General features: G+C 42.4%; 2 protein-coding genes and 1 non-coding gene across 4 annotated transcripts in view; 2 read left to right on the top strand and 1 right to left on the bottom strand.

The window, feature by feature from the left end:
* The first annotated feature begins 611 nt into the window (after positions 1-611).
* snapc5 (small nuclear RNA activating complex, polypeptide 5) lies at positions 612-11619 on the top strand. Its single transcript, XM_061917143.1, has 4 exons — positions 612-756; positions 1008-1120; positions 1223-1303; positions 11003-11619. Exons 2-4 carry the CDS (start codon positions 1031-1033, stop codon positions 11195-11197), a joined length of 366 nt encoding a protein of 121 aa, XP_061773127.1. The 5' UTR covers positions 612-756; positions 1008-1030; the 3' UTR covers positions 11198-11619.
* Positions 1837-1907, bottom strand: trnag-ccc (transfer RNA glycine (anticodon CCC)). Its single transcript has one exon. It is a non-coding gene; the product is annotated as a tRNA-Gly (tRNA).
* A 170-nt stretch (positions 11620-11789) lies between the features above and the next one.
* The window catches only part of lctlb (lactase-like b), a 21286-nt gene continuing 8275 nt past the window's right edge, over positions 11790-24800 (top strand). For both annotated transcript variants that reach the window (XM_061917139.1, XM_061917140.1), the window contains exons 1-12: positions 11790-11944; positions 13207-13386; positions 16481-16641; positions 16705-16792; positions 22895-23004; positions 23108-23236; positions 23300-23395; positions 23471-23525; positions 23613-23774; positions 24069-24346; positions 24416-24542; positions 24613-24800. The exon at positions 24613-24800 is cut by the window's right edge and continues 12 nt beyond it. In XM_061917139.1, coding sequence (XP_061773123.1) covers positions 11845-11944; positions 13207-13386; positions 16481-16641; positions 16705-16792; positions 22895-23004; positions 23108-23236; positions 23300-23395; positions 23471-23525; positions 23613-23774; positions 24069-24346; positions 24416-24542; positions 24613-24800 — 1674 coding nt within the window. In that variant the 5' untranslated portion in view covers positions 11790-11844. The remainder of the gene's footprint in view (positions 11945-13206; positions 13387-16480; positions 16642-16704; positions 16793-22894; positions 23005-23107; positions 23237-23299; positions 23396-23470; positions 23526-23612; positions 23775-24068; positions 24347-24415; positions 24543-24612) is intronic.

The raw sequence follows: 24800 nt of genomic DNA, 5'->3' as shown, positions 1-24800 counted from the left end.
TCGGGCGGAAGGCGGTGTACACACTGGACAAGTCGCCACCTCATCACAGGGCCAACACAGATAGACAGACAACATTCACACTCACATTCACACAATAAGGCCAATTTAGTGTTGCCAATCAACCTATCCCCAGGTGCATGTCTTTGGAGGTGGGAGGAAGCCGGAGTACCCGGAGGGAACCCACGCAATCACGGGGAGAACATGCAAACTCCACACAGAAAGACCCCTAGCCTGGGATTGAACCCAGGACTGCAGGACCTTTGTATTGTGAGATAGGCGCCAGCGACCCCAAAAGGGAATTAGCGGGATAAAATGGATGGATAGAGAGACAGAGAGAGAGAGAGAGAGGAGAGAGAGAGAGAGAGAGAGAGAGAGAGAGAGAGAGAGAGAGAGAGTTAAAGTGCAAAGCCTGTGTCGTACATTGAACTGCCAAAGAGCTTTTGGAATTACGTCACTAAAATAACCAAACTTTTTAATAAATACAATGGATGTGACTTTTTGTCTCATAAAGTGATGTTTCCATACATGCTAAAACTAAAACACCCCAATAAACAAATAACAAAATAATAAAAAGCATTTTTTGGGGGGCCGGAAATGACGTACGGCAGCAGGAAGTAAGCCGGAAGCTAAGAGTGTGTACGTTTGATATTAGGTTTTCGTTGTCTGCCAGTTAAAGCGCGCTGCCACAGGTTGTTAATGTGTACTCGGAAGGATATCGATCATAATATGCAGCTGTAAACTCTGTGTTGCACTGAGGTAATGTTAATATTGTCAACTGAACGTTTTGGGAAATAACCTGTAGTTTTGACAATGCGTTTATACTGAATGTTGAACCGTTAACTGTTTGTTTAGCCTTAAGTGTAATATTAATCCATGTAACATCCACATGTCTTTCTTGAATGACGATTTGCTAAACAAACCAAACGTGGTATAATTCCATATTATGTATATCAAAACGTTGGCGTGGTGTGAATGAAACAAATGAATACTTTATGTATTCCATTTAGCTGCTGGTGTATAACCGGTAAAGATGCACAGCCGCTTGCAGGAGTTGAAGAAGGAAGAGGAGACCCTCCTCAAAATCAAAGTCATGTTACAAGACCAGCTGAACAGGTTAAAGGTGAGCATTACATTTGTTAATAATCTGTCTATGTATAGACAGTGTGTTACATCCATCTCAAATGATGTATGTTCAGTAATATTTATGTCATTTGGGTTTCAGTTTGAAGAAGGGGCCTTGAAATCAATAATTAAAGCTCAGACTGAGGAAGGAGTATCTGAATGCCCGTCTCCAGAAATTGAGGTACCGTACCAGAAAGTGTGCATCAAGAGTTTAAAATATGGCTGACATTACGTTGGCATGCATGGACAAATGTGCAGCAACCTCCGAGCACAAAAATGACCAAAAAACACGCAATAACTGTTAAACACATGCAACAGGAGACTCTGCAAATTAAATACACAGCAATTATCCATCCTTTTTCAACCGCTTATTCCCTTTGGGGTCGCTGGTGCCTATCTCAGCTACAATCTGGCGGAAGGCGCCGTACACCCTGGACAAGTCGCCACCTCATCACAGGGCCAACACAGATATAGACAGACAACATTCACACACTAGGGACCATTTAGTGTTGCCAATCAACCTATCCCCAGGTGCATGTCTTTGGAAGTGAGAGGAAGCCGGAGTACCCGGAGGGAACCCACGCATTCACGGGGAGAACATGCAAACTCCACACAGAAAGATCCCGAGCCCTGGATTGAACCCAGGACTACTCAGGACCTTCATATTGTGAGGCAGACGCACTAACCCCTCTGCCACCGTGAAGCCCAACAGATTGCATTAGCCGGGAATCGGACCCTGGTCTCCCGCGTGGGAGGCGAGAATTCTACCACTGAACCACCAATGCCTGTTACACAGCAAATATATCAACAAAAATATGCCCAAAACACAAAAGCCCCAAAACTGGTGCATGAAGAGAAATATTGCAAGTTTACAGAACCAAACGGAGGTTAGTTAGGCTCCCAGAAAGTTTTTGTTAGGCTTACAGGGGCGCCAGACCTGAGAAATATCTTTTCAAGGACTTCATATTTTACAGTATTATAAGGTTACTATTTTTTTCTTTAAAGGGGCCACTATTACATTATGGACTAGACTCTCACAATATTATGCTAGATCCACCCGACATCCACTTCACTGGTCGCCCAGGGGGGTCCCCACATCTAGGGTCCCCTCCAAGGTTTCTCATTGTCATCCCATTGGGTTGAGTTTTTTTTCTGCCCTGATGTGGAACCTGAGCTGCGGATGCTGCTGTGGCTTATTCAGCCCTTTGGGACACTTGTGATTTAGGGCTATATAAATAAACTTGGATTGATAAACTTTGATATTATGCAAAACTAACTTTTCTTACCTATTGGTACCTGCTGTTGTTTGCATGGAATTTGCATAAGTCCCGAAAATTTTAAATCAAACTGTGGAGGCATTGCTGAGATATTATTAAAACAATCTTGCATTCCTTCATGCTTCCACAAAACAATTTGTTTGGAATTTTCCCCATTAGTGACGTTTTTCCCATTGGCGACGTCAGCGAGTTCAGTTTTACCCGAAAAGCTTTGTGACAGTCCGCCACTGTAGTCAATAAACTCCTTCTTTTTACTCTCCTCACACTGCATCCTCCACTGTTGCTATTTCTAATACAAATTGATGTATAGTTCTAACTTAAATCTGTTAATATACTCACTATGGAAGCGCCAAAAACAAAGACAGGGAGAAGACGCTGTCGAAGTGGAGGCATACGTAAATAAGACAATGAAAAAATGGTCAGAAAGCAGCGTGGCGCGGTTGGGAGAGTGGCCGTGCCAGCAACCTGAGGGTTCCTGGTTCAATCCACACCTTCTACGAACCTTCTCACGTCTGTTGTGTCCTTGAGCAAGACACATCACCGTTGCTCCTGATGGGTCGTGGTTAGCGCCTTGCATAGCAGCTCCCGCCATCAGTGTGTGAATGTGTGTGTGAATGGGTGAATGTGGAAATAGTGTCAAAGCGCTTTGAGTACCTTGAAGTAGGGCAAAAGTTTATTGCAGATCAAAAATCATGCCTCACACCTTGATAGCAGAAAGATGAGGACATATTCAGACAAGTTGGTACACTTTGACAGCCAGTTTAGAACCGGAAATGGGAAGAAAGACACGAAACAAAGTTTAGTGCCCCCAGCCCCCTTTTTTTGCGAGGATGAGTCATTCTTCATCTTCATCTAAACTGGAATAGATTAACATTGTAGCAGTCGGCATCCTAATAACAGCAGACCTTACACAGTAAGTGATGTTTTGTTGTGTTTGTTGGCTCTCATAAAGTCTAGAGTGAGTAGTAATCGGCAATGTTGTTGAAGAAAAAAGCAAAAGTGGTGATATGTTTTTAAATGAATGTGCCGTGAATGATTAATATAAGCAAAATACTTCAATATTACATCTTATTATAAATGTGCCTGTTACTACATTACATATATAGCGTACTTTCCAGACCATAATGCGCACCAGATTTAAAGGCGCGCTAAATTGAAAACACTTCCTTGTGGTCTATATAACATGTAATGGTGGTTCTTTCGTGAAAATGTTGCATAGATTAGTTTTACAGATCATGCGCCATTTTGTTGGTGGTCTTATTTATGTGGCTCACCATCTTCTCCCCGTCATCTTTGTAGCGGTGTAGCGTGCAAGGACAGTAGTGGAAAAAGTGTCAAAATATGGCCCTAACTGTTTTAATGACATTCAGACATTACTTCAATCAATAACGAAGCAGCCTCTCCTCACTAGTGCAATAACAAGGCCGTAAATTTGTCCCGTGGAAAACCGTCTGACCGGAACGTCCTAATAACTAAAGTTCCTTGGGTTTTAGCACTTTCATGGCGAGTTTGCTAACATACAATAGAGCAAAAAAGTATTTAGTCAGCCACCAATTGTGCAAGTTGTCCTACTTAAAATGATGACAATTTTCATCATAGATACACTTCAATTGTGAGAGACAGAATGTGAAAAAAAAAATCCAGGAATTGACATTGTAGGAATTTTAAAGAATTTATTTGTAAATTATGGTGGAAAATAAGTATTTGGTCAATAACAAGAATTCAACTCAATACTTTGTAATATAACCTTTGTTGGCAATAACAGAGGTCAAACGATTACTATAGGTCTTTACCAGGTTTGAACACACAGTAGCTGGTATTTTGGCCAATTCCTCGTTCAGATCTTCTAGAGAGCAGTGATGTTTTAAAGTTAAAGTACCAATGATTGTCACTCTTGGTGTGGCGAAATTATTCTCTGCATTTGACCGATCACCCTTGATCCCTCCCTGGGAGGTGTGGGGAGCAGCGGTGCTGCGCCCGGAAGTAATTTTTGGTGATATAACCCCCAATTCCAACCCTTGATGCTGAGTGCCAAGCAGGGAGGTAATGAGTCCCATTTTTGGGGCTGTCGCCGAGCAACACAGACTTTCAACTCCCTCCACAGATTTTCTATGGGGTTGAGGTCTGGAGACTGGCTAGGCCACTCCAGAACTTTCAAATGCTTCTTACGGAGCCACTCCTTCGTCCCCCGGGCGGTGTGTTTGGGATCATTGTCATGCTGGAAGACCAACCCACGTTTCATCTTCAAAGCTCTCACTGATGGAAGGAGATTTTGGCTCAAAATCTCACGATACATGGCCGCATTCATTCTTTCCTTAACACGGATCAGTCATCCTGTCCCCTTAGCAGAAAAACAGCCCCAAAGCATGTTTCCACCCCCATGCTTCATAGTAGGTATGGTGTTCTTGGGATGCAACTCCGTATTCTTCTTCCTCCAAACACGACGAGTTAAGTTTATCCCAAAAAGTTCTATTTTGGTTTCATCTGACCACATGACATTCTCCCAATCCTCTGCTGTATCATCCATGTGCTCTCTGGCAAACTTCAAACGGGCCTGGACATGCACTAGCTTAGGCGGGGGACACGTCTGGCACTGCAGGATTTGATTCCCTGTCGGCGTAGTGTGTTACTGATGGTAACCTTTGTTACTTTGGTCCCAGCTCTCTGCAGGTCATTCACCAGGTCCCCCCGTGTGGTTCTGGGATTTTTGCTCACCGTTCTCATGATCATTTTGACCCCACGGGATGAGATCTTGCGTGGAGCCCCAGATCGAGGGAGATTATCAGTGGTCTTGTATGTCTTCCATTTTCTGATAATTGCTTCCACAGTTGATTTTTTCACACCAACCTGCTTGCGTATTGTAGATTCACCCTTCCCAGTCTGGTGCAGGTCTACAATTATTTTCCTGGTGTCTTTCGACTGCTCTTTGGTCTTGGCCATAGTGGAGTTTGGAGTCTGACTGTTTGAGGCTGTGGACAGGTGTCTTTTATACAGATAACGAGTTCAAACAGGTTCCATTAATCCAGGTAATGAGTGGAGGACAGAAGAGCTTCTTAAAGAAGTTGTTACAGGTCTGTGAGAGCCAGAGATCTTCCTTGTTTGAATTGACCAAAAACTTATTTTCTACCATAATTTACACATAAATTCTTTAAAATTCCTACAATGTAAATTCTTGGATTTTTTTTTCACATTCTGTCTCTCATAGTTGAAGTGTACCTATGATGAAAATTACATACCTCTTTCATCATTTTAAGTGGGAGAACTTGCACAATAAGTGGCAGACTAAATACTTTTTTACCCCACATTTATATATTAGAAATGGCAACAGCGAGGATGAATGTCCCACAACAAGAAGATAGAGAATAAGAAGAAGCTTATCGACTAAGGCATTGTTACAGACTACAAAGGTGCACATTTTCAGGACTTATGCAGATCCCAAATACACATCAGCAGGTACCAGATGGTAAGAAAAGTTACTTTTGCATAATATTGCAAAACAAATCACCAGATAATGTCTCACCTTATACACGCACAATACAATCCATCAAGCGGTGTGGCTTCATAGCTTACAAAAGTCGTACTAAAACATTTTGATGGATTTTTGAGCGCCATGTGTAATGTTCTATATTTTCAATGGAACATATTAAATGTTGGTGTTGTTTACTTGAGTCATATTGCAGTCTACACTATCTCTTATGTGTGACTGCCATCTACTGGTCAGACTTATCATTTCACCATGTACCAAACAAAGTAGCCATGAGTTCGGTAAGCACAATCAAAATTATTCCTTACATTACGCTCACCGGGTTATAAGGCGCTCTGTAAAGTTTTGAGAGAATGAAAGGATTTTAAAGGCCTACTGAAACGAGATTTTCTTATTTAAACGGGGATAGCAGGTCCATTCTATGTGTCATACTTGATAATTTTGCGATATTGCCATATTTTTGCTGAAAGGATTTAGTAGAGAACATTCACGATAAAGTTCGCAACTTTCGGTGCTAAGACAAAAGCCCTGCCTCTACCGGAAGTCGCAGACGATGACGTCGCAAGTGTGGGGGCTCCTCACATATTCACATTGTTTATAATGGGAGCCTCCTACAAAAAGTGCTATTCGGACCAAGAAAACGACAATTTCCCCATTAATTTGAGCGAGGATGAAAGATTCGTGTTTTCGGATATTGATAGCGACGGACTAGAAAGAAAAAAAAAACGCGATTGGAACGGATTCCGATATTTTTAGACACATTTACTAGGATAATTCTGGGAAATCCCTTATCGTTCTATTGTGTTGCTAGTGTTTTATTGAGTTAAATAGTACCTGATAGTCGGAAGGGTGTCTCCACGGGTGTGTTGATGCGCAGTGTCTCAGGGGAGTCGACGGCAGCTGCATGGACGACACGAGCTCAGCTTTTCTCCGGTAAGAAGCGACTTTTTAACCACAATTTTCTCACCGAAACCTGCCGGTTGACATTCCGTCTTGATTCATGTTAGCTTGACCGCGCTCTGATCCATAGTAACGTTTCACCTCCAGGAATTTTAAACAAGGAATCACCATGTGTTTGTGTGGCTAAAGGCTAAAGCTTCCCAACTCCATCTTTCTACTGTGACTTCTCCAATATTAATTGAACAAATTGCAAAAGATTCAGCCACACAGATTTCCAAAATACTGTGTAATTATGCCGTTTAAGCTGATTACATTTAGCTGTGTGTGTGTGCAGCGCTCATACTTCCTAAAAACCTGTGACGTCTTGCGTACACGTACGTCATCATTACACGACGTTTCAAGGACGAAACTCCCGGGAAATTTAAAATTGTAATTTAATAAACTAAAAAGGCCGTATTGGCATGTGTTGCAATGTTAATATCTCATCATTGATATATAAACTATTAGACTGTGTAGTGGGTAGTAGTGGGTTTTAGTAGGCCTTTAAATGCACCTTGTAGTCTGAAAAATATATACTAATAGCATGTATATAAAACCTTATTGGAGGTGTTTGGATGTTTTTTAAGGGCCTTTGTAAGCAGAATAGAGCGACACCCATAGGCTCCTTTCTAAGCAGCTTCATTTACCATTTAGAATGCATAGAAAAAGTAAAATAATAACCAACGCGTGTGTTCTTACCTAAAGATTGTGAGTGACGGGTCAAATTCAGAAAAAAGAGCAGTTTTCCTTTAAATGTAGAAAAAAAATTAAATTCAGGTGTTTAACAAGCACTTTGCGCCCCCATCTAAATCCATCATAATAGTAGGGATGTGCCGATCAATCGTTCATTGATCAGTATTTGCCCATTTTTGTTTAAAAAATGTGATCGCCATTGTCGATTTATGTCATTCACAAACAGATCTGCTCTGGCTAACACTATTTATTTTATTCCCTCAGATTAAAAGTGGCTAGAAGCTAATTATGTGTCTCCATATGTAGTGTTGCACCACTTCCTTAAACTAGTAATAATTGTATATATTAGTTTATACAATTATAAACTAATATATAGTTAGTTTATAATTGTATAGATGAGGTTAAACATGTTACACAACAAGTGCAAGCCAGGACCAGGCATGCTAATAGCTAAGCTAACCACTAATCTAATTTTAAAGAACTCTTAATTTGTAAATTCTAAGATGGATGGAACCGTTGCAGCAGAAAGTAAGTTGCCATTAACAAGTAGAATAATAAAAGTCCAAAGAGATAATAATACAACAGCAACAGTCGGTACACAACACATAAGAAGGGGGCGGATTGATCTATAAATTGGTGGGATCGATACCAAGGTAGTATCAGTATATGATGAATACTAAAATGATTAATTTGATATTTTGTTAATGTTTACAAACTGAGGGAATAATTCCCTGTACACAAGAGTTATTTGAGGACAAAACCCTAACAATTTTAATGAGGAATCAGAAATTTTCCTGGCTCAAATTGAGGCAGAATTGGTACATTCATTAGTCCTGACCATGCGCCAGAACTTTAATGCAAACATTTTTAATTTTTGTTCCAATTAACAGTAAAATGCTGTAAAGAACACCGTAAAATGTATTGTCATTTTTAATAATTTGATGGGTAGTTTGCTGTAAAATCATAAGTCAAGCAGATATTGAAATATTTTTTCTTATTTAGACCAAATGTTTGGAAAGAATTATAATATACTGTGAAATTTGTTACAATAACGGATACTATTAAAGTCCAAAAGGCATGCAATTTCAAGCGGTACATATGTATTTTTTTGTCAAAATGAAAAGAATCCCTTACATTTAGTGATAAAATATTTAGTACTTTATTGAAACATTATTTCCAGGTGTTTGCGGGCCAGATAAAATGAGGTTGCGGGCTAGATCTGGCCCCCTGGCCTTGAGTTTGACACCTGTGGCCTAACTGCTTGCATAAGAGAATGATGAGCTCATTTCTCTTGCATGTGCTTAAGAGGGAGGGTTGTGTGTTTTTTTTCTTTTGCATGTATTCTGATTCTGCAGCTGTTCTGTAATTGCTGCATCTCTAATTTGCTGATTTTCCCATTACATGTGTCTTATGGTGATTATGTGGTTTTGGATCATAGTGTGGAGCTTGTGGACTTTGTCCTGAACTTGCCCTTTTCAGCCACGTCAGTATATACAAAAGCCAAAACTAGTGAAGTTGGCACGTTGTATAAATGGTAAATAAAAACAGAATACAATGATTTGCTAATCCTTTTCAAACTATTCAACTGAATAGACTGCAAAGACAAGATACTTAACATTCGAACTGGTGAACTTTGTTATTTTTTGCAAATATTAGCTCATTTGGAATTTGATGCCTGCAACATGTTTCAAAAAAGCTGGCACAAATGGCAAAAAAGACTGAGAAAGTTGAGGATTGCTCATCACTTACTTGGAAATTCCCACAGGTGAACAGGCTAATTGGGAACAGGTAGGTGCCATGATTGGGTATAAAAGCAGTTTCCATGAAATGCTCAGTCATTCACACACAAGGATGGGGCGAGGGTCACCACTTTGTTAACAAATGCATGAGCAAATTGTCCAACAGTTTTAGAAGATTTCTCAACGAGTTTTTGCAAGGAATTTAGGAATTTCACCATCTGCGGTCGGTAATATCAAAAGGTTCAGAGAATCTGGAGAAATCGCATGTAAGAGGCCAGGCCGTGACCTTCAGAAAACCACTCTCAGTAACTACAGTTTGTCACTACATGTGTAAGTGCAAGTTAAAACTCTACTATGCAAAGCCAAAGCCATTGATCAACAACACCCAGAAACTCAGCCGGCTTCGCTGGGCCCGAGATCAACTAAGATGGACTGATGCAAAGTGGAAAAGGGTTCTGCTGTCTGACGAGTCCCCATTTAAAATTGTTTTTGGAAACTGTGGACATCGTTTTCCTCTGGACCAAAAAGAAAAAGAACCATCCGGACTGTTTTAGGCGCAAAGTTGAAAAGCCAGCTTCTGTGATGGTATGGGGGTGTATTAGTGCCCAAGGCATGGCTAACTTACACATCTGTGAAGGCACCATTAATGCTGAAAGGTACATACAGGTTTTGGAGCAACATTCTGTATGTTGTCATCCGAGCAATATCCATGAATTGATTTACGTGGACCCTGACTTAAACAAGTTGAAAAACTTATTTGGGTGTTACCATTTAGTGGTCAATTGTACGGAATATGTACTGTACTGTGCAATCTACTAATAAAAGTTTCAATCAATCAATCAATTAATCAATCAATGTCTTTGCAAGACAATGCCAAACCACATTCTGCAAGTGTTACAACAGCGTGGCTTCATAGTAAAAAAGAGTGCAGGTACTAGACTGGCCTCCCTGTCGTCCAGACCTGTCTCCCATTGAAAATATGTGGCGCATTATGAAGCGTGAAATACCACATTGGAGACCCCGGACTATTGAACAACTTAAGCCGAACATCAAGCAAGAAGGGGAAATAATTCCACATGAAAAGCTTAAAAAATTGGTCTCCTCGGTTACCAATTGTTTCCTGAGTGTTGTTAAAAGGAAAGGCCATGTAACACAGTGATACAAATGCCCCTGTGCCAACTTTTTTGCAATGTGTTGCTGCCATCAAATTCTAAGTTAATGATTATTTAAAAAAAAAAAAATAAGTTTCTTAGTTCGAACAATAAATATCTTGTCTTTGCTGTCTATTAAATTGAATATAAGTTGAAAAGGATTAGCAAATCATTGTATTCGGTTTGTATTTACGATTTACATAACGTGCCAACTTCACTAGTTTTGTACACACTTGAGAGTTTTGGGGGTAAATCTGCACTAATGGGATACAATACAAGTACAGCATCAAAATTGTGTTTCACAAAGATTATAACACCCATCTATGACCCAAATGAGGACAAGGCAAAAAAGAGATATAGAAAATGGATGAATAATACTCTGTGCTGTTATAGAACTTCTCAGGGAGAGTAATGCAGTTTTGTGGTCATTTTGCTATTTAAATGAGCTCGACCAAAATATTAGAAACTTTGTCTGATGCATTTCACTGCCACTATATTAATAGAGGATTTTACATGATTGCCTATCTTATAGTGAGTACATGAATCTGAGAGTGAGTCTATGAAAAAGCTGCATACTCACCCTTTTGCTCTTTTCAGACCAACATCAACCTCGACGACGAGAACACGATCAACTGCACCAAGCTTCTGCTGAACACTGCTACAGATTATGACATGGAAGACGAGGAGGAGGAGGACGAAGAGGAGGAAGAAGACGAGGAGAACAATGGAGATGGTGACAACGCCTTTGGTTTTGCACCTGTAGAGGATGAAGAAGAAGACGACGATTACTGAGCCGCACAAAATCTTAACGTGGCTTTGTTGTTTCTAGAGTTGTCAACCTGTGTATTACTTTCGTGTGAGAAGGTATATTTATTGTCATGGAGCGTGTAGCAGTCGGCTTGATGTGCGGTGCTAACGGTCTCCTCTATTCAGCTGTAGAATCCATCTTTCCAACTTAATAAGGATCGTCACACCAAAGTCGAGCAGTAGGTGCTTATACTCTATTAGGTGCCACAAATCAGGTGTTAAAATGTGCCTGTTAGCATGAAACAGTATGGCTGGGCCACATGGGTAATTGCATTAGCACAAAATAAACATTTTGTATTTGTTTTTATGTTGTATATGGATATTTTCATTTGTTGTTACATTTTATTGCTAGTTATAACAAAGGTACATTGATGCTTTTTTTCAGATGGAATAAAGTGTTAGACAGATCTTGTCCTTTGTCTGTACAGATGCCTCGCTGAGCCAACGGTGATGTTTTTATTCCCGTTCTGCCCTCACCCAATGGGTTATGCAGTGTAAACACTTTCTGCCAACAAACCATTCAGCATTCTCAGCTAAAACAATGCAGCACGCCGCACAATAGCGGCAGCTTTTGCACACGCTTGTTGCTACAAGAGGCTGCCCACAATAGAGTAGCCGGCCCCTATAGATGTATGCTTTCCACATGGCCCGCTGTGCCAGGAGGGCCCCCATTTGCACCGGGATTGTGGACTCAACAAACACCTATAAATGACCTCTTCCTAAAATACAAAGGTAAGATTTATAGCTGTGTGCCAAATTAATTGGTGCTACACTTTGCTTTATTTTGCAATTTAAGATGCCTCACTATAAATAAACAGAAGTGTGATTTTTTTTTTCTCCAGCCAATCAGCAAAGTTAAACATACTGAAAGTAAAAAGTTCATTATACTGCTATGCTACTAAGATACAGGTGTCAGTAAAAGTATTGCAAATAGTTTAAATAAATCAGACTTTACAATGATTCCCTTACTAAAAACAGGATTAAAATGTGCAAATAATGAGTTGTCTTTGTAAAAAGGTAATTGCAAAATGCAATCTTTAGAATTTAAATTGATGCTAATTTAAGTTCCTCCGAATATGGAGGTACTGTATAATTCTAAAACCTTTTTTTAAATGAGTTAAATTTTCAACAGAAACATTTGGGAAAATAAATAAAATAGTTTTGTTTTAATAAAAAAAATCTGAAAATGTATTGACACGGACAAAATATTTGTTTGGATTTTTTTTATAATCATTAATGAATGAAAATTAAAGAATTTAAGGAATTATTCCCTGTGATTTAAATGTCCATCCATTTTCCTACCGCTTATTCCATTTGGGGTCGCAGGGGACGCTTGTGGCTATCTCAGCTACAATCGGGCGGAAGGCGAGGTACGACCCTGGACAAGTTGCCACCACCACCGATAGACAACATTCACACACTCGGGCCAATTTAGTGCTGCCAATCAACCTATCTCCAGGTGCATGTCTTTGGAAGTGGGAGGAAGCCGGAGGAACCCACGCAGTCACGGGGAGAACATGCAAACTCCACACGGAATAATCCCAAACCCGGGATTGAACCCAGGACTACTCAGGACCTTCGTATTGTGAGGCAGACGCACTAACCCCTGTGCACCGTGCTGCCCCGTGATTTAAATGTATTTCATAAAATATACAAACTATTATTAGTTAATATTTAATGTAATGATGTAATATGTATATTTGTGTTTGTAGTTTAATAGCAAAAAAAATGTCAATTTACAACAAGGGTTGAGTGCTGAATGACTTTTTTGCTTATAGACGTGAAATTGTCGTTGTGTGAGTTGTGTCAGCGTCAGCAAGATGAATTTACACGCCACTGACTTTGAATAAGAACCTTTAGTTGCGCATTTGGGATGCTAGAGAACTCACTGTCCATCACATGCTTCCATGTCATTCTGCCTCATCTCATTGTGTCTAGATCTGATGCATTTTTTGAAATACTGTGTATTTTTCTTCTGTGTTTGTGGACCGTAGTGAACAAAAAGAGGAGAACCAGACCAAAAGTGTGGTGCAGACTGAAGAAGACCATGTTGTCTCGCTGTGCGCTCATCGTGTGTCATGTGTTTGTGTTGGTGCTGTGTGTGTCTGCATCTGAGGACTTCGACTGGACAAAGAACGACCACGGCTCCTTCTATTATGGCACTTTTCCAGCTGGTAAGACTTCTACATACAGTAGTTATTTATGTACAAAACCCAAAACCAGTGAAGTTGGCACGTTGTGTAAATCGTAAATTAAAACAGAATACAATGATTTGCAAGTCCTTTTCAAACTATATTCATTTGAATAGACTGCAAAGACAAGATATGTTAAGTTAAAGTACCAATGATTGTCACACACACACTAGGTGTGGTGAAATGTGTTCGCTGCATGTGACCAATCCCCTTGATCACTCCCTGGGAAGTGAGGGGAGCACTGGGCAGCAACGGTGCCATGCCCGGGAATCATTTATGGTGATTTAACCCCCAATTCCAACCATACTTGCCAACCTTGAGACCTCCAATTTCAGGGGGTGGGGGGCGTGGTCGGGGGGAGCGCCGGCGTGGTTGTGGAGGGGCGTGGTTATAAGGGGAGGAGTATAATTCACCAACTTGAGTATTTCATATATATTATATATATATAAATACACTGTATATATATGTATATGTATATATATATATATATGTGAAATACTTGACTTTCAGTGAATTCTAGCTATATATATTTATTTTATTATATATATAAAAAAAAAAATTGATAGATTTTTTGACAGCACCTATCAAATACACAGTAATAAAAACACAGTTGTTCTACTAACTGTACTGTGCTTGCTGGTTACTAAAAAAAAAAAACTTACCTTTCACTATTTGAGTAACCTTAGTTCTGCCATTTGGGTACTGGCGAGCGATCTCCGAATTCGGGAACATATCCTTCACGGATTTGTTGTAGACGTCCATAAATGAGAACGGGATGTTGCTTCCAGCTTTCAGCATAGCCATCTTTGTCTCAGCATAAGTTACACCATCGGGTCTCCATTTTGCGAGGGTGCCCATAATACTGGGTTGTGAACGATGCTGCGCTGCGGACGCTTTGTGCTTTGCTGACCGTTCATGACTGAGTATATCCGTTCGGCCACCGTGTTCAATGGAGAAGTTTGTTCTACAAAATTTACAGGCAACATATCCCTTCCCCTCCGAACTCTCCTGGATAAACTGAAATTCTTGTTTCCATTCCTTTTGGAACTGGCAAGCGTTTTTCTTAATTTTGCTCGTCGACGGTGTAATATATTGGGTTGGAGTCAATAACCAGGCGACGTGATGAAGTTACGTCTCTTTACTGTGGGCTTCAGAACAGACTCCCTAATGCATGTTCCTTGACTGCACTTACATGTATAATATATGTAGAATATATTTATATTATTCGTATTTTATATATTATATATAATATATTATACATATTATATTATTTATTATTATCATTGTTTATTGTGAGCGAACTGTGGTGCTGAATTTCCCCTAGGGATCAATAAAGTACATTCTATTCTTTTCTATGTACAGTAGATGGCAGTATTGTCCTGTTTAAGAAGGTCACAACATTTTGAGTCAGGTCTGCATGGAGCTGGAGGGGGCGTGGCTTCCAGATCCGCCTGAATTTCGGGAGAAAATTTGTCCCGGGAAGATTTCGGGAGAGGTGCTGAATTTCGTGAGTCTCCTGGAAAATCCGGCAGGGTTGGCAAGTATGATTCCAACTCTTGATGCTGAGTGCCAAGCAGGGAGGCAATGTAACATTCGAACTGGAAAACATTATTTTTTGCGGATATTAGCTCATTTGGAATTTGATGCCGGCAACATGTTTCAAAAATGCTGACACAAGTGGCAAAAAAGACTGAGAAAGTAGAGGAATGTTCATCAAACACTTATTTGGAACATCCCACATGTGAACAGGCTAATTGGGAACAGGTGGGTGCCATGATTGGGTATAAAAGCAGCTTCCATGAAATGCTCAGTCACTCACAAACAAGGATGGGGCGAGGGTCACCACTTTGTGAACAAATGCGTGATCAAATTGTCGGACAGTTTAAGAACAACATCTCTTAACAAGCTATTGCAAGGATGTTAGGATTCTGCCATCTACTGTCCGTAATATCATCAAAAGGTCCAGAGAATCTGTAGAAATCACTGCACGTAACATTGAATGCCCGTGACCTTCAACCCCTCAGGCGGTACTGCATCAAAAAGCGACATCAGTGTGTAAAGGATAAATCAACATTGGCTCAGACAACACTTCAGAAAACCATTGTCAGTAACTACAGTTTGTCGCTACATCTGTAAGTGCAAATTAAAACTCTAATATGCAAAGCGAAAGCCACTTATCAACAACAACCAGAAACGCCGCCAGCTTCGCTGGGGCCGAGCTAATGTAAGATGGACTGATGCAAAGTGGAAAAGTGTTCTGTGATCTGACGAGTCCACATTTCAAAATGTTTTTGGAAACTGTGGATGAAAAGAAAAGAACAATCCAGATTGTAATGGGCGCAGAGTTGAAAAGCTTGCATATGTGATGGGATTGGGGTGTATTAGTGCCCAAGGCGTGGGTAATTTACACATCTGTGAAGGCACTATTAATGCTGAAAGGTACACACAGGTTTTGGAGCAACATTCTGTATGTTGTCATCCAAGCAACATCTTTTTCATGGACGCCCCTGCTTTTTTCAGCAAGACAATGCCAAGCCACATTATGCAGGTGTTACAACAGCGTGGCCTCGTAGTAAAAGACTGTGGGTACTAGACCGGCCTGCCTATAGTCCAGACTTGTCTCCCATTAAAAATGTGTGGCGCAATATGAAGCCTAAAATACCACAACGGAGACCCCAAACTGTTGAACAACTTTAAGCTGTACATCAAGCAAGAATGGGAAAGAATTCCACCTGAAAAGCTTCAAATTTGGTCTACTCAGTTCCCAAACATTCACTGAGAGTTGTTAAAAGGAAAGGCCATGTAAAACAGTGGTAAAAATGCCCCTGTGTTTCTGCCATTAAATTCTAATTTAATGTTTATTTGGGGGGAAAAAATAAGTTTCTCAGTTAGAACATTAAATATCTTGTCTTTGCAGTCTATTCAATTGAATATAAGTTGAAATAATTTGCAAATCATTGTATTCTGATTAAAGTGTTTATGAGAAAGGAGGGCATATTTAAGGACACACAGTAACACAAACGGATCCCATTTTCAGTGAAAGTGTAACATAGATAAGTGGTTGCTTGTTAATCAGGATTTTCGTGGGGAGCCGGCAGTTCAGCCTATCAAACAGAGGGAGCCTGGGACAAGGATGGGAAAGGACTGAGCATCTGGGACATATTCAGTCACAAGAAAGGCAAAATTCAGCTGAATGATACAGGAGATTCCTCTTGTGAGGGCTACTACAAAGCAAAGGTAGGAGGTTGTGAAGAACATTGACGTGTTCATCGCAAATATTGACCTCTGTATCTTTGATAGGATGACGTCGCGTTGATGAAGGAGCTTAGGCTAAACCATTATCGTTTCTCCATCTCCTGGCCTCGACTTATTCCCACTGGTCTCAAATGTGAGTAACTTGTCACTAGCACGCTGGCTTCACAGTGCGTAAATCAAGGGTTCAATCCTCTGTGTAGAGTTTGCATGTTTACCCCGTGCATTCTTCAACTTCTCCCCACATTCCAAAAGTTTGCATGTTTTGGTAATTGGAGTATCTATAATGCCCATTGGCGTGAATGTGAATGGTTGTTTGTCTATATGTGCCCTATGGTTGGCTGAAGACCAGTCCAGGATAGACTCCAGCTCACCTGTGACCCAAATGAGGTCAAGTTTAACGGATGCCAACTAGTGTGAATTTGCTGTCAAATGTTGGTAAACCTCATGCCCAGGACACCAATGGGCCAGGACAACAAGCCAATGGCTTTGGATTTGGCTCGTTGGATAGCACTGTCGACTCTACCAGGGGACCTCATTTGAGACAAGATGCAAAGGTTGGACAAGGTGGGTTACTTTGAGGCCATCACCCAGACTGCGAGCAATGTTTTGAGGAGGTAAACGTAACAGATGCCAGCTGGTGCCCTGACCAGGATTCAGAGCAACGTTTAGGGGTCTCCAGTGAGTCTCCAGCTCACCTGTGATCATATTGAGGTCAAACGTAACCGATGCCCCAACAAGTGTGGTTGCATGGTAGGACATTGATCAACCTCCCCGCCTGGCAACTTGAGATCTGTGCATAGGTTTTAGCTCATTGGTTGGTGTACCTGACTCCAAGTCTGGAGACCTGTCCTGGGTTCAAGCCCCAGGCAGGCAGCAGGCACCTTACAAGTGCCCTAACTAACAAGTATTTTGAGATACGAGCTTGTCTCTCGGCTTTTTGTTATGCTTGAAGTTACAAGCATAAGTTTGAGTTACGAGCCTCCTCGTTGCTAGTTGGCATAGCGATTGTTACGGTGAACACCAAAAGATCAACCCCCCAAAAAACGATCTTGCGCTTACATGTAATAATAATAATAATGAATTAGATTTATATCGCGCTTTTCTATTGTTAGATACTCAAAGCGCTCACAGTGAAGTGGGACCCATCATTCATTCACGCCTGGTGGTGGTAAGCTACATTAGTAGCCACAGCTGCCCTGGGGTAGACTGACGGAAGCGTGGCTGCCAGTTTGCGCCTACGGCCCCTCCGACCACCACCAATCATTCATTCATCATTCATTCACCAGTGTGAGCGGCACCGGGGGCAAAGGTTGAAGTGTCCTGCCCAAGGACACAACGGCAGCGATTTGGATGTCCATGGGTGGGAAGCGAACCTGCACCCCTCAGAGATTGGCACTGCTGAGGCTCAATTGCTCCTCAACGCACAGCTTGGCTTTCTGTCCACAACCAGAAGCTCGTCTGGGATACAGTGTCCAGGCTCCGAACTGGCAGTGTCCTCCTCGTCCGGTCCTGCTGATGACCAGCATAGGCCTAGCCAGTCTGTAGGGAAGTCAGCACCTCTCAGGAGTAGTGAACTTCGAAGCACATCACCTTAAAAGTGTCCTTGCTTCTCCCACACTACCCTGATTGTGGTAGATGGAATAACTAGGAATATCCATGGTTTTCAATGCTATAACTTCCTGCTGTCCCAGGCTTATTGGGCAGACTTTCTTCTTCGTTAACTCATAAACTCATTCTGAACGCTTGTACCGGTGTTCCTGTCATAACCCAAAGCTCAAGACCATAGGTGAGGATGGGAACGTAGATGGACAGGTTAATTGAGAGCTTTGCCTTCCAGCTCAGTTCCTTCTTGTCAATGCGTGGACTGTGAGGTTTGTTTTCCTGTAAGGCAAAGGAAAGTTGGCGCGGGCAAGGCTTGAAGGTAAGGACATCATTTATTTGAACACTAACAAACTACAAAAAAGGGAGCAAACAAAAGTCGCGCACAATGGCGTAAAACAAACTTGACTAATGAAAACAAAAGACTAACACAAAGGCAATTAACTATGAACACGAAACAAAAATACTTACTGTGGCATGGCATGAACTATAATAAACAGGAATGTCATGGGTAGCAGAGGTAGTATGGATGGATAAATAGATAGGATAATGTCACCAGGTCAAACAACAGAAACAGCCTGGCTTAAATAGCAGTGACATGATCAGTGAAAACAGGTGGGTGACTCGACAGGTGAAAACTAATGGGTTGCTATGGTGACAAAACATACAAAAGTGCACAAAGAGTCCAAAAACAAAACCGAACATGACTAAAACAAAACATGATCACACAGACATGACAGAGCCCCTCCCTTAAGGACTGATACCAGATGTCCACAAAAATAAACACAAAACAATGATCAATAGTCATGGGAGGGCGGGAGGGGGACATGGCGGTGGGTCGCCAGACCACATGTCCCCGTATCCACCGGGGCAGAGTTAGGTGGCGGTGACACGTAGAGTGCCGCTGTACCAGACGAGGTGGGCGACCTGGGAATGGCCACATCTGTGGCCGACGAGGATGTCGGCGAACCTGGCATGGCAGACGCCCATGGAATGGCCACATCCGTGGCTGTCCAGGAGGTTAATGTGTCGTCATCGTGGCAGGCGAAGAAGCTTGGTGTGGTGCGTCAGGCGGCGAAGCATGGCGTGGCACGTCTAGCGGGGAAGCTTGGCGTGGCACGCCAGGCGGAGAAGCTTGGCGTGACGGGTCTTGGCGGCGTGGAGCTGCTACTGGCGGCACTGGAGCTTGGCAGCATGAGCTGCTACTGCCGGCACTGGAGTTTGGCGACGTGGTGCAACTACTAGCGGCACTAGAGCTTGGCGTGGTGCAGGCACTGGAGCTTGGCGTGGTGCAGGCACTAGAGCTTGGCGTGGTGCAGGCACTAGAGCTTGGCGTGGACTTGGTGCTAGCCGTGGACTTGGTGCTAGTTTTGGACTTGGATTTGGTGCTAGCCGTGGACTTGGACTTGGTGCTGGTGGCCTAGCTGGGGTTTGCGGCTTGGCAGGCCGAAAGACCCGTACTGGTGGCCGGACCGGAGTTTGCGGCTTAGCATGCCGAAAGACTGGTGGTGGTGGCCGGACCGGAGGTTGCGGCTTAGCAGGCCGAAAGACCGGTGGCGGCGGCCGAGCTGGCGGCTGTGGCTTGGCAGGCTGAAAACTGGTGGTGGCGGCCGTGCTAGAGGCTGTGGCTTGGCATGACGCTGAGCGATACAACCTGAACAGCTCCCAGCCCTAGCCTCCCCTCAAGGAGTGGATACCAGACACGCTTCCTGTGGTCTGGAACCGTCTTCTGGGGTGGGTGGAGGGAGGTCAGGAGGGGGGAAGAATCCTCCCCTTTAAATTGTCCAAAAAGTCTTTTTTTTTCTACCTGGGATCAAGTGGGTGAAAAAAAAGAAGAATTTTGTGATGTGGGCGGGGCTTGAGTCCTGGGAGGTGGGGCATGAAATTCAGATTGCTGTGACTGATTAGCTCTAATGTTCAAAATCATGTTTTGGTAGTGTTCTATCATGTTTTTAGAGTCTTTGATTGGCGGCGGGTGATCAAAAGAAAGGGCATTGGAAAAAAAATCCTGGTCTGTGATGTCATTTTGGAGCTGCCAGGCTGGCGGCCGTCTATTTCCGCCCGGAGGGGTAGGCGCTTGCGGGAGCGCCGCGTAATGTCTGCTCGCCTTCGCTGACGTTCTTGGTCTGGAGCGGTGCTTCCGGGACTGCGGTGATGTAGCGCCGTCCTCGGACCAAATGGAGCTCAATGGCACCAGTTTTCCATCTGGCCCCCACATCAGGTCTCTGCGCTACACGGAGAAGTAACGCAGCGTCTCTTCCAACATCGCGCGCAGGACCGCCCACGCTCCCTCGCCCAAATTGTCCACTTCGTCCAACCGTCTTGCCGAAAAACGTTTTTGCTGGTGACATTCTGTCAATGTGTGGACTGAGGTTTGTTTTCCTGGAAGCCAAATGAAAGTTGGAGCGGGCCAGGCGTGAAGGTAAGGACATAATTTATTTGAACACTAACAAACTACAAAAAAGGAAGGAAACAAAAAGCGCGCACAAACTTGACTAATGAAAACAAAAGACTAGCACAAAGGCAATTAACCTGAACACGAATCAAAAACACTTACTGTGGCATGGCATGAACTATAATAAACAGGAATCTCATGGGTAGCAGAGGTAGTATGGATGAATAGATAGATAGATAGATAGATAGATAGATAGATAGATAGATAGATAGATAGATAGATAGATAGATAGATAGATAGATAGATAGATAGATAGATAGATAGATAGATAGATAGATAGATAGATAGATAGATAGATAGATAGATAGGATAATGTCACCAGGACGAACAACAGAAACAGCCCGGTTTAAATAGCAGTGAAATGATCAGTGAAAACAGGTGCGTGACTTGAAGGGGAAAACTAATGGGTTGCTATGGTGACAAAACAAACAAAAGAGTCCAAAAACAAAACCGAACATGACTAAATCAAAACATGATCACACAGACATGACACTTCTTTACTACAACAGATCGATAGTGTCTGTATTACTGAAGACGTCGCACCCATCCACCCAGCCTGTCGATCTCACAATGCACTCATCCTTCACTCGTAAACAAGACTCCGAGGTACTTGAACTCCTCCATTTGGGGCAAGGTCCCTTCCCCAACCCGTAGATGGAACTCCAGCCTTTTTCGGGCGATAACCATGGACTCTGACTATAAGGTGCTGATTTTCATCCCAGTCGCTTCACACTCGGCTACAAACTGATTCAGTGAGAACTGAAGACCCTGGCCAGGGGAAGCCATCAGGACCCCAACATCTGCAAAATGCTGACAAGTAAATCCTACAGCCACCAAACTAGATCCCATTAACGCCCTGACTGTGCCTATAAATTAAATCCAGTAAAGTTATGAATCGATGACAAAGGGCAGCCTTGGCGGAGTCCAACGCTCACTGAAAACGGGTCCAACTTAATGGCAGCAATGCGGACCAAGCTCTGACACTGATCATATAGGGAGCGGACCCCCACAATAAGATACCCCATACTCTCTACGCACTCCCTTCAGGACACGGTCAAATGCCTGCTCCAAGTTCACAAAGCACATGTATAACTGGTTGGGCAAACTCCAATGCACACTCAAATCCCCTGCCAAGAGTATAGAGCAGGTCCACAGTTCCACAACCAGGACGAAAACCACACTTCTTCTCCTGAATCCGAGGTTTGGCTAGCCGCCGTAGACCTTAACCGGGAAGGCTGAGGAATGTGATTCTACAGTAGTTGGAACACATCCTCCGATTCCTCTTCACCAATTCATTTGATTTTATTGACACCTAACTGCTCTTGATGTGTTGTAGTTAGTGCCTTGCAGGGTAGCTTGCACCATCAGTGTGTGAATGGGTGAATCACGTGATGTATAATTTAAAGTGGTTTGGGTATCATTCCAGGTATAGAAAAGCGCTATAAATACAGACCAATTAATTTCAAGGAGCGTTGCTGATTTACCAGTATTCTGATTTATGAGCTCGGTCACTCAACCAATTGTAAATTGAGGTATGACTGTATTTCAATGGTTTTATTCATTTATGTATTAAGAATTACAAATGTGAAATGTATTTTACGCTTATTATGAAATGCATTAGCAACTGATAGCTCGGATGATGTCAATCCAAACCAAGCAACTATCGCAATTGTGTGCAAAGTCTCTAGAGCAGGGGTCGGGAACCTTTTTGGCTGAGAGAGCCATGAAAGCCAGATATTTCAAAATGTATTTCCTTGAGAGCCATATAATTTTCTTTAAGACTGAATACAACTAATTGCATGCATTTTTAAGTAAGACCAACATTTTTAGAGTATATCAAGTCTCTTATTCTTTTTAATAACATTGTTATTCTAAAGCTAACCAATAATAAATCAAATAAATAACACTTTTTACCATTGTGCGACTTCTTGAACAGGTGTGATAGAAAATGGATGGTTGGATTAAAATGCATGACAATGTTTTATAATTTTAACATTATTTTTAACACTGTGATTACCAGTGGAATCATTCATTACTTATCGTGTTAAGCAATGTCAGCTAAGATTTATCTTAGAGCCAGATGCAGTCATCAAAAGAGCCACATCTGGCTCTAGAGCCATTGGTTCCCTACCCCTGCTCTAGTGAGTGTTAATAATACTTCTCTTTCTACTCAATTCCCAGCCGATCATATCAGTGAAAGAGGAATTCAGTACTATAATGATCTGCTTGACCACCTGCTGGGAAACAAGATCACTCCCATAGTGACATTGTATCACTGGGATCTCCCACAGGTACTAACTAAACTAAGGTTGATGCACATATGATTCCTATCTCTCCCACCTGTTTTTAATGAAATAAACACACTCTGTTAATTCATTTTATTTTATTCAATAGGTCCTGCAAGAGAGATATGGTGGATGGCAGAACATAAGCATGGTCAATCATTTCAATGACTTTGCAAGCCTGTGCTTTGAGAGATTTGGCAACCGAGTAAAATACTGGATTACTTTCAGCAACCCATGGGTACGTTTGGTTTGTATTCAGTCACTTACTAATGATCTTTGACTGACTCAATATCTTGTTTAGTCTGTAGCAGTGGAAGGCTATGAAACGGGTGAGCACGCTCCTGGACTGAGGACGAGAGGAACGGGAGCATACAGGGCTGCCCATCACATTATTAAGGTAGCACAAATCCACTTTCTTCCACTTAAGAAGTTACAACAAGGCACCTCAAGATAAAATTATGTTTTCCGACAGGCTCACGCTAAAGTTTGGCACACATATGACACACAGTGGAGGGCAAAACAAAAAGGTAGGCATTTCTTTAGCATGTGGAAATTATTGTACGACTTAGCAGCGCAGACTCTTGTTTGCTAAGAGATGGCGTCTGCACCTGCAGGTCTTGTCGGCATCTCCCTGACTGCAGACTGGGGAGAGCCTGTTGACATCAGCAACCAGAAGGACATTGAAGCAGCTGAGCGATATGTTCAATTCTCCCTGGGCTGGTTCGCCACGCCTATCTTTCATGGGGACTACCCTCAAGTGATGAAAGACTTTATTGGCAAGTTCAAGCACAGTTGATGTGAAGTGAAAGGTGCAAGGTGGTTGCAGAGCCAAAATGTGTCAAAGGGCCTCTCAGCCCAAATGGTTTGTTCATAGGCTCGAACAAGTCAAGGACTTGTTTTGTCCCGAGACCTCACGAGCAAAGCTGTTTTGAAGTCTATTCTCTGAGCGACAGGAAGCCAGTGCAGTGACATGAACACTTGACATATTTCCTGGCTCTAGTCAGGATTTGAGCAGCAGCAACATTCTGAATGTACTTTATAAAAGTAATTGTGATTTGCTGTTTTTCAAGGGAGGAAAAGCGCCCAGCAGGGTCTCGGGGCATCTCGCTTGCCCTCATTTTCCCCCCAGGAGAAAAGCTACATCAAGGGCACCTGTGACTTCCTGGGCATTGGTCACTTCACCACGCGTTACATCACCCAGAAAAATAACCCGTCAGGCCGCGGCACCAGCAGCTTCTTCATGGACCGCGACTTGGCTGAACTGGTTGACCCCCAGTGGCCTGACCCAGGCTCTGAGTGGCTCTATTCTGTGCCGTGGGGTTTTAGACGTCTGCTTAATTTTGTTAAGGTGACTCGTGATTTGCATTGTCTTGATTGGTGCTGTGATATCTTTACATTTGGGACTTTCCTTTCCTAGACTCAGTACGCAAACCCAATGATTTACGTGACTGAGAATGGAGTCTCTGAGAAGACGCAATGTACAGAGCTGTGTGATGAATGGAGAATACAGTATTTTAAAGACTACATCAACGAGATGCTCAAAGGTGACCTTGCAGCAGCATGTTATTAGGACCATGTGAATAAGTAATAAACTGTATTTTGTTGTCATCTCAGCTGTCAGAGATGGGGTCAACGTGAGAGGTTATACTGCATGGTCCCTCATGGACAAGTTTGAGTGGGATGAAGGCTTCACCGAGAGGTTTGGTTTGTATTATGTGGACTTCCGTAACAAAAACAAACCTCGCTATCCCAAATCTTCAGTTCAATTCTACAAGCGCATCATCAGCTCCAATGGATTTCCA

Source organism: Nerophis ophidion, linkage group LG12 (assembly GCF_033978795.1).
Source record: "Nerophis ophidion isolate RoL-2023_Sa linkage group LG12, RoL_Noph_v1.0, whole genome shotgun sequence".
Lineage (NCBI taxonomy): Eukaryota > Metazoa > Chordata > Actinopteri > Syngnathiformes > Syngnathidae > Nerophis > Nerophis ophidion.
The sequence above is the reverse complement of the archived record's forward strand: the minus strand, read 5'-3'. Positions and strand labels throughout refer to the sequence as shown.

What these genes read in the sequence shown, in the direction of transcription:
- snapc5 (XM_061917143.1), top strand. Translation starts at nt 1,031, where the DNA reads ATGCACAGCCGCTTGCAGGAGTTGAAGAAGGAAGAGGAGACCCTCCTC. An exon ending in ACCAGCTGAACAGGTTAAAG is followed by an intron (nt 1,121 to 1,222) that starts GTGAGCATTACA and finishes TTTGGGTTTCAG; the next exon opens with TTTGAAGAAGGGGCCTTGAA. An exon ending in GCCCGTCTCCAGAAATTGAG is followed by an intron (nt 1,304 to 11,002) that starts GTACCGTACCAG and finishes TGCTCTTTTCAG; the next exon opens with ACCAACATCAACCTCGACGA.